The sequence below is a fragment of the Phascolarctos cinereus genome, unplaced genomic scaffold, assembly GCF_003287225.1.
Source record: "Phascolarctos cinereus isolate Bilbo 61053 unplaced genomic scaffold, phaCin_HiC Scaffold_2;HRSCAF=192, whole genome shotgun sequence".
In the NCBI taxonomy this organism is placed as follows: Eukaryota; Metazoa; Chordata; class Mammalia; order Diprotodontia; family Phascolarctidae; genus Phascolarctos; species Phascolarctos cinereus.
In genome coordinates, this window is record NW_027555625.1 from 387,614,574 (window position 1) to 387,627,537 (window position 12,964).

Sequence of the window (12,964 nt, forward strand, 5' to 3'; positions counted from 1 at the left end):
ACTTCCAGTTCCATAGTTCTGTGATGGTTCCATGTTGGAACGTGCTGGTAAATATTTAACAACTGGCTCTCCAGGGGGAAAAAAAGGTAGGCGTAAAACATTTTTAAGTTTAATCTGCAGTATTAATATTTTTTCCATTACTTTCTTAAGTCTAGACTAGAGGTGTCAAATTCAAATAGGAAGGGATTCCTGGCTGCCACTTATGGACTTAGAAAATCACAAATTAACATCATCTATGTTGTACTGCATTTTTATTTTGTTAAACTTTTCCTAATTACATTTTAGGTAGGAAGTTTTGTTGGCCCCTTGCTGTCTGTGGGCCACAAGTTTGATACCTTTGGGACTCTAGGCCATCAACAAAGCAATAAATTGAGCCTTGATTTGTAGCAGTGTAAATGCTCACACTGAAAATGTAACAGTTTGCCTACACATGTATAACCTATATTGAATTGGTTGCCTTCACAATGAGGGAGGTGGGGAGGGTAGAAGGAAGAAAATTTGGAACTCAAAGTTTTAACAACAAATGTTAAAAATTGTTTTTACATGTAACTGGGAAAAAATAAAATGCTAAGTTTATAAAAAAAAAAAGTTGAACAGTCTGCTCTCAAAAGCAGTACAAACTGGCTCCATCACACCCTTGATTTTACCCATGGACATCCATAATTGATAGGCTCCTCACAGCCTTGGCCTGCTTTCCCTTACCAGTGCCACCAAGGCTGAAGTAGCTGGCAGTGTACTGCCAGGATGGTTGACTGGTAAGCCCCGTTTCCCTGACTGGAAGCCTGTCTACCCAAAAGTCTTCTAATACCTTCAGTCCCTGTGTAAAGGCAGGTTTTTTTATTTTTAGTCCAAGAGCTCTCCGGATTTCAGACTCAATCTTTGTAAAAGAGGAGGAGAAACAGGTATGTAGCACCCCAGCCAGTGGGGAAAACCGATCTGGGGAGGTCCCCAGCTATATCCTCCTGCCAGCAGTTCTCATCATAACATTCTCCTGGGAAAATGTCCCAGGCCCCAGAGTAATGCTTCTTGTTTTAACTCTGTGAGCCTTATTCTGTTCTTGAACTCTATAAAGTAAAAGCTGCCTCTGGTAGCCCAGTAGGGCCTCTGGCCTCTATACATGAGGGCTGTGTTCTTGGCTAAGTCCAAAATGGGTTAAAAAGAAAGTCAGGGCATGTCCAAATGGGGATGAATCACCCTGTAAACTGGATGCTCATCACAACTGTACTAGCATGCAAAAGCACTGGACTTCTCTTTCTCTTAGAGCCTCATATCTGTTTTATTAGTCTGACACCACACACTCCCCATGTTCTTGCTCTTCCCTAGGTACCAGGGCACTGAGTGACAATGGAATTCACTCAGAGTCCAGAGGCCACCAGCTTTTCAACCCCCCAAATAGTAAATAATGTTTGTTCTGATACCTATGTCCTGTCTAGGGATGAGAGTCGGGAGGGTTGAAGCATCATGGAAAAACCAATGGTCTAGGAGTCAGTGGACCTAGCTTCAAATCCTACCACTCCTCTTTTCTGCCTGTGTGACCTTGGGCAAGTCACTTCTTTCTCATCCTCAATTTTCTCATCTATAAAATGAGGACATGAGAGTTGTATTAAGTGGCCTTTAACATCCCTTCTAACTCTAAATCTTGTGATACAATCCTATTTTGAAACAAAAGGTCTGGTCACTAACAATTTATATTGTTTATACATGGGGCTTAGCTTACCTTTTTTTGCTGCTCCACCACCCTTCTACCCTGTCCTACCTCTCTCCACCCCCAAAATGAATGAAGACCTTAAATAGTCAAAGTGCTGCTGGAAAGACTTACAGGATCATTCTTGCCATCTTGAATTCGGTAGCGGGAGACAAAATGTGGCTTCCCAGTTGTGTCCACCACCAAAAGAAGGGCATTAAAACTCCAAAATAACATGGTAGGTATAAGAACTGTACCTACAGTGAAGGAGACAAAGTAAGTGTTAGTCAAAGCCAGCCCTACCTTAGCTAGCTCTCCACCCTACAATTTTGGCCCTTACAGGATTGGGCTGTCTTTGAAGAAAAAGGCCTAATTTTCTGATTGACCAAAGAAGAGGCTCTTTAAGCCTATTAGCCTAACACAGGAGGCTGTACTTTAGTTGCTTTGGGATATACACCATTAAAGAGCTCTCCAGAGACATTCTGAGATGAAGGAATGAAATGCCCACTTTCTTGGACAATGTTTTCATCTGTAAACTAGACAGCTGACGCAATGCTTTCTTTTTCAGCCCACATTAAGAGATGTGGCATAGAGAAAAAGAATACTTGGCCAGGAAAATCTGGACAAGTCACTCTACATCTGAGCCTCTTTTTTCTATCTGTTAAATGAGGACCCAGTTAAACTTCATAAGGTTTTTGAGGATTATGTGGGATAATATGTCATATATGAAAGTGATTTAATTCAACTCAACAATCATTTATTGAGTTATATGTACAAGGATTCAAAGTATAAAGGATGATGTGACTCTAATGGGTTATAAATGGCTTTTTAAGGACGCAGTCTGAAAATTCCACACTCATTAGCCAAGAGTGCCTACAAGGTCACACCAATAATTAGTAGCAGAACTGGATTTGAAGTAATTTGCCTCTCTACAGATCACCTTTTACCTCCTCGAGAAAGCCCGTCCTGTTCTACCCAAATACACAATGATTTCTCCTTTTCTCTGAATCTGGGCCTGCAGGGTGTGAGAGAGGCACAGAAAGAGTGCTTTCTTCTTCCTGCAGTGATCCTAGTGTCATGCAGTATGGTCCAACAGAAAAACTCTAGGAAACCTGGGTTCTAATCCACCCTGCTCCATTTCCTTTGTATGATCAGAAAAGTCACTGGAATTTCTAGAAGTATTAGTCTCCTCATTTGTAAAATGTATTTGTAAAATGGGGAGAGTAAACTATTACATGACCTACTTCAACCAAACCCTTGTATGAAAAATGTTTTCTAAAGGAAAGCACTTAGAAATGTGAGCTCTAAACCTCAGTTTCTCCTTTTGTCAAATGGGGATAATTCTTCACTGTGCTCTTAAGGCTCATTGACATTATATAATAAGTGTGAGTACACTCTAGCAATATATTTTTGGGTGGCTGTGAAGTTCCTGTCTTCATGTAATTTCCATTCGAAATTTCCTAATCTGCTTAGGCCTCTACATATGTCCACCTAATAATTACAAAAGTTCACAAGGATATAGTCTACGGTTTACAAAGTTCTTATATCACAACAGTCCCAGGAAGCAGGTAGGGAATATTTTATTATCCTCCTTTTTCAGATAAGGAAATTGAGACTCAGGACTTGCTGCAAAGTCCCATAGCTGATAAGTGAAGGAGACTGGGGCTCACACCTAGGCATCTTGAGTTCAATACCATTAGTTATTCCACTCCAGCAAGTGGTCCCTCACTCTAGTGATTTCTGTATTCCTCTAAGCTCAGGGCCTTGACATAAGGGATGTTCAATAAACATTTGTTGGGCAGACAGTTGACATCTAGTGGGATTTTTATTTCCCTCCTTTGAACCATTCATTTCTCCATGTCCTTCATCCTTCTCTGTGCAATATGTCAGCTTCCTCCTGAGTATCAATACTGTTTTTTTAAATTGCTGAGCCTTTGAGGCACAAAGTGGAAGGAAAAACCAAGGCCATATGCCCACACCCAGGAGACTGTCCTGTGGAATGGGATCACTAGGTAAAGACTGTACCTAGAAAGAAGAGGATCCACTCCTTTCCCGAATAAGTAGAAAGTAACTTCTCCCATTGGGCTTGCCAGAAGTAGCCTGAGGCACCCCAAAATTTCTGCAGATGCCTTCAAAGAGAGAGCCCCCCCAGGGAAGAAAGAGAGTTTGGGGTATGGAGCAAGGTCTCATTTTACCTCTCCACTCCCCCCCCCCACACACACACACACACAACACAGTTCAAGCTGACTTACCAGGTGACAGAGTTCCAAAAAGCCACAGACAAAAGCAGACCAGAGCCCAGAATGAAGGCTGTCCTCTTCATAGAGCCCCAGATATGCCCCTCCTGCATATGGGATAGTAAAATCAGGCAGAGAAAGAAAGGGGTCCCTCTTAGCTCAGTTCCTTAGTTATTGCTGAGGGGGTATGATAGTAGGGGTAGGTAGTGATTAGTCTGACACGACACAGTCTTCATGCTCTTGCTCTCCCCCAGGCACCAGGGCATTGAGTTACAGCAGAAGTTGCTCAGAGTCCAGAGGCCACCAGCTTTTCCACCCAGCCGGCTCTGCACGCTGAATGTCAGACAACTAGTAAATAATGTTTGTTCTGATACCTTTGATGATCTTTTCTAAACATGATGAGAACCTCCTTCTCATTGGGGTTTCTCTGAAAAATCTTGATGTTAGAAGGAATCACAAGCCAGGTAGAGTTTTCTAGAGAGCACAGATTCTGGGATGAGGGGTGGAGAAGACCTTAATCCAGAAAAGAGGGCAGGTATGTTTACCTAGGGAGTTCAGAATATCCTAGCTTTGAGCTGTTGGGGGGAATGAGCACATGGGGGTGGGTTGCACCACTAGCCATTTGGGGCTTGGGGTGCATGTGGTAAAAGAAAAATTCCTGCTTATTGGAGTTGATTTCCAGATTAAAGGAAATGTTTATGAAATGCCCCCCTTTCTCAAGCCTAAGGGATCCAGTGAAAGATGCTGTGGCATCCCCCACTCCATCCCTCTTGGTCTACACATTTTGTTATCTACCTATCCTTTCTCTGGGGTAGTAAGCCTAAGTTAGAAGAACAAGATGAGTAGAGAGTCAAGGTGTTTACTGAAGATAGTCCCAGGATGTTGAAAGTTAGAAGTCGAAGTAATCTCTGAACAAAGTCTATCGGGGTGGAAAGAGTTCTACTGAGTTCAAAGTTGTGTTATTTTACTGAGGTATAAACTAAAGCCCAAAGATGTGAAATGAGTTGTCAGTGTTGTCCAGTTAGCTAGCGGGTGACAGAGGGGGACTCATACCCAGGTTTCCCAGTCTGATGCTATTCTCACTTTACTTCACTACCTTTCACTGTAATATGGTTTTAGTTTTTGTATAGGAAATATGGGGTGGGGAGTGAAAGATCCCCTCCAGGAGACAGCCTGATTGAGGAGGGAGCGGACCAAAAGCTGATAGTCATGTCAATGAAGCCCAGTACAAGTTCACATAAGTTTGTGTTCTTTTATATACTTTGATTCTAAAGCCAGGGGCCACTGTAGTTTTATGATTCCAAAGCTGTGTTTGTCATCACCATGAAGCTAAAGAGGTATTGATTACTGATTACTAACTATAGAGTAACTGGTTGCCTAAGAAAGAGCTATGTGGGGGGGTGGCTAGGTGGCACAGTGGATAGAGCACCGGCCCTGGATTCAGGAGGACCTGAGTTCAAATCCAGCCTCAGACACATAACACTTATTAGCTATGTGACCCTGGGCAAGTCACTTAACCCCTACTGCCCCTCTAAAAAAAAAAAAAGAAAAGAAAAGAGTTCTGTGTAGCTTTGGTGCTATGGCCCGAATATTAATCATAGATCTCCATATCATTTCAGTCTTAAGCTGCCTTCACACTCAACCATTGTGGCATCCTTTACTCCACAATCACTCTGTTATTGATGGAGATATGTTTTGTTGTGTACACGTCTCTCTTTCTGTTTTTCTGTATCTGCCTGCCTGTCTGTCCATCTCTCTGTCTTCCAATGGACTGCAAAATCAATATGAGTTGACAAGGGGATGCGGTGACCAAAAGGCTTAATATGATCTTGGGCTACATCAACAGAAGTCTGGTGTCTTGAGCAAGGGATGTGATCATTCCGCTGTGCTCTGCCCTGGTCATCCCACATCTGAAGGGATGCTGACAAACTAGAATACATCTGGAGAAGATGCTCAGGATGGCTAAGGAGCTATACAAGATTAGATGAAGGAACTTGGCATTTTTTACCTGGAGAGAAGACTTAAGGGACACATGATCACTGCCTGCAAAATATGTGAAAAAGGTTGTGATGTAGAAGGGAGAATACACTTGTTCTGCTTGTCCCTGGAGGGCAGAAGCAGAAGAAATGGGAGAAAGTTTAAGAAAAATAAGTTTTGGTCTGACATAAGGGAAAACTTCTAAATAGCTCATAGCAAGTGAAATGGGCTGCCTCATGAGTGAAAGCGCCCCCAAAGGTAACCTGTATGTCATTTAGGCTCTGGCTCCCGACATGATAGACTTGGTTCCAATTCTGGAAGCCTCTCACAAAACTGCATTCATGCCAACACCTAGGCAACCACTGGGAATTGAGGCAAAATCTTGCTGGTTGGATGCCTTAGTCAATAGGAGGCTGGGGGGGGGGGTGAGAACTTCCATCAGCTTGACTCTCAGAGTGGAGGCCCCCAGTTCTCTTGTGAGCGCACAGGCTAACAAGACAGAGAATCCAGGCAAGAGTTCATTTGACACTACAAAAATATAGTCACAGGAAGAGTTCATGAATGGGCTGATTGCCTGTTGGGAACACTGTAGCACAGTATTCAGGTGTGTGTTGGCCTAGATGAATTCTGAAAAATCCTTTTTGACTCCAAGATTGTATCCACAGCTTTACGAGTACGTGCTGCTTCTTGTTTTCATTAGCAGAGTGACACAGTGGTTGGAATTTATTTTTAAATGGGCCAGTTAAAAGGCAGGCCCAAGCTTGCTGAACTGGTTGGTTTGGGCTTTGATAATTACGCATTTTTCAGGAATTATGAAACAGAGGCAGGCTCCTCTTTTCAAATTGTGTCTTCTTGGCTACTGACCTCGTCTTGAATTCATGACCTTCCAGCTTTCAATCAAAACAGAACGGGGTGGTTAATAAAAACATCCATGGGCTGATGTTTCTCAATATGCTTTCTCAAAAGGATATTTGAATTGGGAGGGAGGATGTTTTGTGGAAGTGGCATCATTTGGAGCTGAGGCGAAATCTTGCTGGTGGCTCCCTTAGCTAAGAAGAAGCTAAGTAGAAGGTGGGAACTAACTTCCATCCTCAGTCTGTTTGTCCCAAGAGGCCTCTGACAGTAGGAGAAGAATATAGGGTATGGAATTTGAGCTTGGTTACTGAAAAAAGAGAGCAACTGCTTTACCATATGGTAATCAGACAGCCTATGGTCAGTCAATAAATATTCAGCCCCTATTATGTTCCAGGCACTGTGCTAAGGGATACAAAGAAAGGCAAAAAGACAATCCCTGTCCTCAAAAAGAGCTCACAACTGAATGCTCAGTTGCTATGAACAGGTGAAAAGGGTGGTAACATAGTCCTCCTCCAGCTGTCCAAGTACAAATTCGGCTTTACAGACTCATGTTATTATGTGTACTGGTGGATGATGTATTACTTCGTCTTTATGCTGGGGATCCTGGGTGTGAATGAAGCTGGTCTTAGCTAGTATAACAGGTCATGGCAATATGTGTTGTCCACATCCCTAAATTAAGTGCCCCATCTTGAAGGAGAAGTTTCTGTTGTCTAAATTCTTGCTAGGTGTACCTCTTTTTATGTCTCTAGTCAGACTGGAGGTACAGGGTAGTGTAGGAGAGAAAAAGCAACAGGTTGAGAGTCAAGGAGATCTAAGCACCAGGCCCAGCTCTGGCACTTCCTAGCTGGGCAACTGTGGCTCTTGCTTCTTTAGAATTAAAACAATGATTTTTAAACTATCTACCTAACAAGGTTATCATCAAAAATCAATTTGTAATCCATAAAGTACTATAAAAATATGAGCAGCTACTGACTCCGATGGGATCTTCCTCTTACCTGCTTTGGCCTCTCACGTGGTAGTGGACCCCCAACTCTTCTCTTCATCTAGAAGAAGAAAACACAAATGAATGTCTCTTGTAATTATTCTCTCAGGTAATGCACAGAATGGACGAAGGCAAGAGAATAGCTAAATGATAGTCATAGAACATAGAAATTCAGAGCTGGCAGGGAGCTTCAAATGTAAGCTGTTAGAATGAGGAGATGCTCTAAAATATAACCTAGACTGTCAGAGCTAGAAGGGACCAGAGAACCCAAGGTCACATGACAAGCCTCGTCTGTGGCAGAGCTGGGACTCTAAGTCATGTTCACTGGCCCAGTCTTCTTCTGACGACATAGCTCCTGTGCTGAATCAGACTTTTTGCTCCCAATGGAGCTGAGTACCTGGTTCTGTGATCATGGTGACTAACTGAGAAAACAGCCACAAGGACTGATCTTTGTTGTTGTTAAGATCATTTAGTGTTTTATTTTTCCCTAGTTACATGTAAAAACAATTTTTAACATTCGTTTTTCAAACTCTGAGTTCCAAATTTTCTTCTCTTCCTCCCTCTCCATCCCCCCTCATTGAAGAAGGCAAACAATTTGATATACATTTTACACATCTAGTCATGCAAAACATATCCATAATAGTCACGTCCTGAAACAAAACATAGACCAAAAAAAAAAAAACTCAAGAAAAATAAAGAAAGTTTAAAAAAAGGTATGCTTCAATCTGTATTCAGACGCCGTCAGTTCTTTCTCTGGGGATACATAGTGTTTTTCATCCTAAGTCCTTCAGAGCTGTCTTGGATCATTGTGTTGCTGAGAACAGCAAAGTTATTCACAGCTGATCATCCTACAATATTACTTTTACTTTGTACATAGTACATTTAAGGGCATCAGATCATGCAAGTCTTTCTAAGTTTTTCTGAGAGCATCCCTACTCATCATTTCTTATAGCACAATAGTATTCCATCATAATCACATACCACAACTTGTTCAGCCATTCCCCAGTTGATGGGCTTTCCCCTCAACTTCTAATTCTTTACCCTTAGAAAAGAGCTGCTATAAATTTTTGTACATACAGGTCCTTTTCCTTTTTGTTTTTTATCTCTTTTGGGACACAGACCTAGTAGTGGTATTGCTAGGTCAAAGGGTACATGGTGGTAGAGCCCTTTGGGCATAGCTCCAAATTGTTCTACCTAATGGTTAAATCAGTTCACAAATCCACCAACAATGCATTAAAGTCTTATTTTTCCCACATCCCTTCCAACATTTGTCATTTACCTTTTATATCCTACTAACCAATCTGATAGGTATGAGGTAGTACCTCAAAATTGTTTTAATTTGTACTTCCCCAATCAATAATGAGAACATTTTTTCATATGGCTATAGATAGCTTTGATTACTTCATCTGAAAACTGATCATATCTTTTGATCATTTATCAGTTGGGGTATGGCTCTTATTTTTCTAAATTTCACTCAGTTCTCTATGTTTGAGAAATGAGACCTTTATCAGAGAAATTTGCTTCAAAAATTTTTTTCAGTTACTATTGCTAGCTGTATTTCCCTCCATCCTATTCCCCTCCTCCTGTTTACTCTATTCTCTCTCTCCTTTCACCCTGTCCCTGCTCAAAAGTGTTTTGCTTCTCATACTATTTGCTCTCTTTTTCCTTTGTTGTTTTGTTTTATTGCTTCAGTCTCTTGGTTCCTCCCATTACTTTTAATTGTTCTTTATATCATGACTAATGTGAAAATATGCTTAATATGAATGTATAAGTACAGCCTATATCAGATTGCACACCATCTTGGGGAGGGGGGAGGAAAAGGAGGGGGAGAAAATTTAAAACTCAAAATTGTATGGAAGTGAATGTTAAAAACTGAAAAATTATTAAAAGTGTTTTCCTTCTGACTACCCCCTCCCCCAATCTGCCCTTCCTTCTATCAGCTCCACCCCCTTCTCTTATTCCCTTCCCCTCCTGCTTTCTTGTAGGGCAAGATAGGTTTCTATACCCAGTTGAGTGTGTATGTTATTCCCTCTTTGAGCCAATTCTGATGACAGTAAGGTTCACTTACTACCCCTCACTTCCTCCCTCTTCCCCTCCACTGTAAGAGCTTTTTCTTGCCTATTTTATGTGATAACTTACTCCATTCTACCTCTTCCTTTCTCTTTCTCCCAGTACATTCCTCTCTCACCCTTTAATTTCATTTTTAAAGATATCCCTTCATATTCAACTCACACCTGTGTCCTCTTGTCTCTCTCTCTCTATATGTATATGTGTGTGTGTGTATATATATATATATATATATATATGTATATATATATATATATATATATTCCTTCTAACTACCTTAATAATGAGAAAAGTCTTACGAGTTACAAATGTCATCTTCCCATGTAGGAATGAATGTAAACAGTTTAACTTTATTAACTCCCTTATGATTTCTCTTTCCTGTTTACCTTTTTATGCTCCTCATTTTAAAAAATTTTATTGATTTATTTTTAGTTTTCAACATTTATTTCCACAAGTTTTTGAGTTTTCAGTTTTCTGCCCTTTCCTTCCCCTCCCCTCCCCAAGATGGCATGCAATCTGATATAGGCTCTACATATACATTCATATTAAACATATTTTCACATTAGTCATGTTGTAAAGAAGTATTAGAAGCAATGGGAGAAGCCACAAGAAAGAAGAAATAAAACAAAACAACAAAAGAAAAAAGAGATCAAATAGTATGCTTCAATCTGCATTCAGATTCCATAGTCCTTTCTCTAGATGTGGATAGCATTTTCCATCCTGAGTCTTTTGGAGTTGTCTTAGATCCACACATTGCTGAGAAGAACCAAGTCTATAAAAATTAGTCATCGCACAATGTTGTTGTTACTGTGTACAATGTTCTCCTGGTTCTGCTCACTTCACTCAGCATCAGTTCATATAAGTCTTTCCAGGTTTTCCTAAAGTCTGCCTGCTCACCATTTCTTATAGCACAATAGTATTCCATTACATTCATATACCACAACTTGCTCAGCCATTCCCCGATTGATGGGCATCCTCTCAATTTCCAATTCTTGGCCACCACAAAAAGAGCTACTATAAATATTTTTGTACATGTGGGTCTTTTTATGCTTCTCTTGAATCTTATATTTGAAAGTCAAATTTTCTATTCAGCTCTGGTCTTTTCGTCAAGAATGCCTTTAAGTCCTCCATCTCATTGAATATCCATTTTTTCCCCCTGAAGGATTATACTCAGTTTTGCTGGGTAGGTGATTATTGGTTGTAACTCTAGTTCCTTTGCCCTCCAGAATATCATATTCCAAGCCCTCCTGTCCTTTCATGTAGAAGCTGCTAAATCTTGAGTTATCCTAACTGTGGCTCCATGATACTTAAATTGCTTGTTTTTGACTACTTGCAATATTTTCTCCTTGACCTAGGAACTCTGGAATTTGGCTATAATATTCCTAGGAGTTTTCATTTTGGGATCTCTTTCAGGAGGTGATTGGTGAATTCTTTCCATTTCTATTTTACCCTCTGGTTCTAGAATAGCAGGGTAGTTTTCCTTAATAATTTGTTGAAAGATGATGTCTAGGCTCTTTTTTTGATCATGGCTTTCAAGAAGTCCAACCTGGATCTATTTTCCAGGTTAGTTGTTTTTCCAGTGAGATATTTCACATTGTCTTCTATTTTTTCATTCTTTTGGTTTTGTTTTATTATTTCTTGATTTCTCATGAAGTCATTCACTTCCCTTTGTTCCATTCTAATTTTTAAGTGAGCTTTTTCTAAAGTGAGCTTTTGGACCTCCTTTTCTATTTGACCAGTTCTACTTTTTAAGGCATTCTTCTCCTCATTGACTTTTTGGACCTCTTTTACCATTTGGCCTAGTCTGGTTTTTAAGGTGTTATTTTCTAGTTTTTGTGTCTCCTTTACCAAGCTGTTGACTGCATCACTCTCATTTCTCTTCCCAGTTTTTCCTCCACCTCTCTTACTTCCTTTTCAAAGTCCTTTTTGAGCTCTTCCATGGCCTGAGACCAATTCGTATTTTTCTTGGAGGCTTTGGATGTTGGAGCTTTGACTCTGTTGTCTTCTTCCGAGTGTCTGTTTTGATCTTCCTTATCACCACGGTAATTTTCAATAGAGTTTTTTTCTGTTGTTTGCTCATTTTCTCAGCCTACTAGTTGACTTGTAACTCTTTGTTAAAATAGGACTCTGTTTCTAAGGTGGAGGATGCATTGCTCCAAACTTCAGGGGTTTTGTGCAGCTGTTTTCAGAGATACTTCTAGGGACCTGTAAGTTTTCATTTCTTCTATGGTGGTATGATCTAAGGAGAGGTGTTTACTAATCTCCTGGTCTGTGCTCTGGTCTATGAGCAACCACAAACATTCTTTTCTGCTCTGGAATTGTAAGGAGGGTCCCCCCCCTGCACTGCTGCCACAAGCTGTGCCACTCTGGAACTGCCATGTAGGACTGCAAACCAGATCCGAGCATGGGTAAAGCAACAGAGTCCTGCCTTAGTGCTAGAAAAAAGACTCCTGTAATCTCCTTCTGACCAGTTGTTTGACCCCCTTACTATCTGTGGGCTGAGAGATCTAGAAGCAGCCACTGCCACTGCCCTGCCGCTACTGATTCAGTCACTCCCAAGCCTGCTTCTGGTGTGACAGCCCTTTCCTGTGTTCCTTCCGAGTTGTCTTTGGCATGTATGGGCTGAGAGGTCTGGAAACTGCCACTGCTGCCTGCTCTGGGTTTGCTAGCGCCAGTCTGGGCTGGCATGGCCTGCGCTGGACTGCACTCTTCTGTCACCCGAGTGCAACAGACCTTTCCTGCTGAACTTCCTAGTTGTCTTGGGCTGGACTTTTATTTCACTCAGTCTTTTTGTGGGTTCTGCTGCTGTAGAATTTGTGTAAAGTCATTTAAAAAAAATATTTGGAGGGGTTTGTGGGAGACTTCAGGTGAGTCCCTGCTTTTACTCAGCCATCTTGGCTCCACCTCCCCCAAAAGGACTATATACATTGTTTTTGTTTGTTTTTTAGGCAGTTGGGGTTAAGTGACTTGCCCAGGGCCACACAGCTAGTGTCAAGTGTTTGGTCTGAGGCCAGATTTGAACTCAGGTCCTCCTGACTTCAGGGCCAGCACTCTATCCACAGCACCACCTAGCTGCCCCTAGGACTGTATACATCTGAAGCAAAGTCTTAGCTTGTAGTCTTCTGACCACAAACAATATAATGGTTTTAGTAGGAAAGAAAC

General features: G+C 41.2%; 1 protein-coding gene across 9 annotated transcripts in view; it reads right to left on the reverse strand.

Annotated features, from left to right (window-relative positions):
- Nucleotides 1-12,964, reverse strand: part of FAXDC2 (fatty acid hydroxylase domain containing 2) — a 46,390-nt gene that overhangs the window by 8,377 nt on the left and 25,049 nt on the right. For 8 of the 9 annotated variants that reach the window (XM_020974601.2, XM_020974602.2, XM_020974603.2 and 5 more), the window contains 4 exons: nucleotides 7,749-7,796; nucleotides 3,937-4,028; nucleotides 3,710-3,813; nucleotides 1,820-1,941 (listed from right to left, as the gene is read on the reverse strand). In XM_020974601.2, coding sequence (XP_020830260.1) covers nucleotides 1,820-1,941; nucleotides 3,710-3,813; nucleotides 3,937-4,028; nucleotides 7,749-7,796 — 366 coding nt within the window. Of the gene's footprint in view, nucleotides 1-1,819; nucleotides 1,942-3,709; nucleotides 3,814-3,936; nucleotides 4,029-7,748; nucleotides 7,797-12,964 lie in introns of those variants that run through there. The other variant, XM_020974608.2, reaches the window with a different exon arrangement.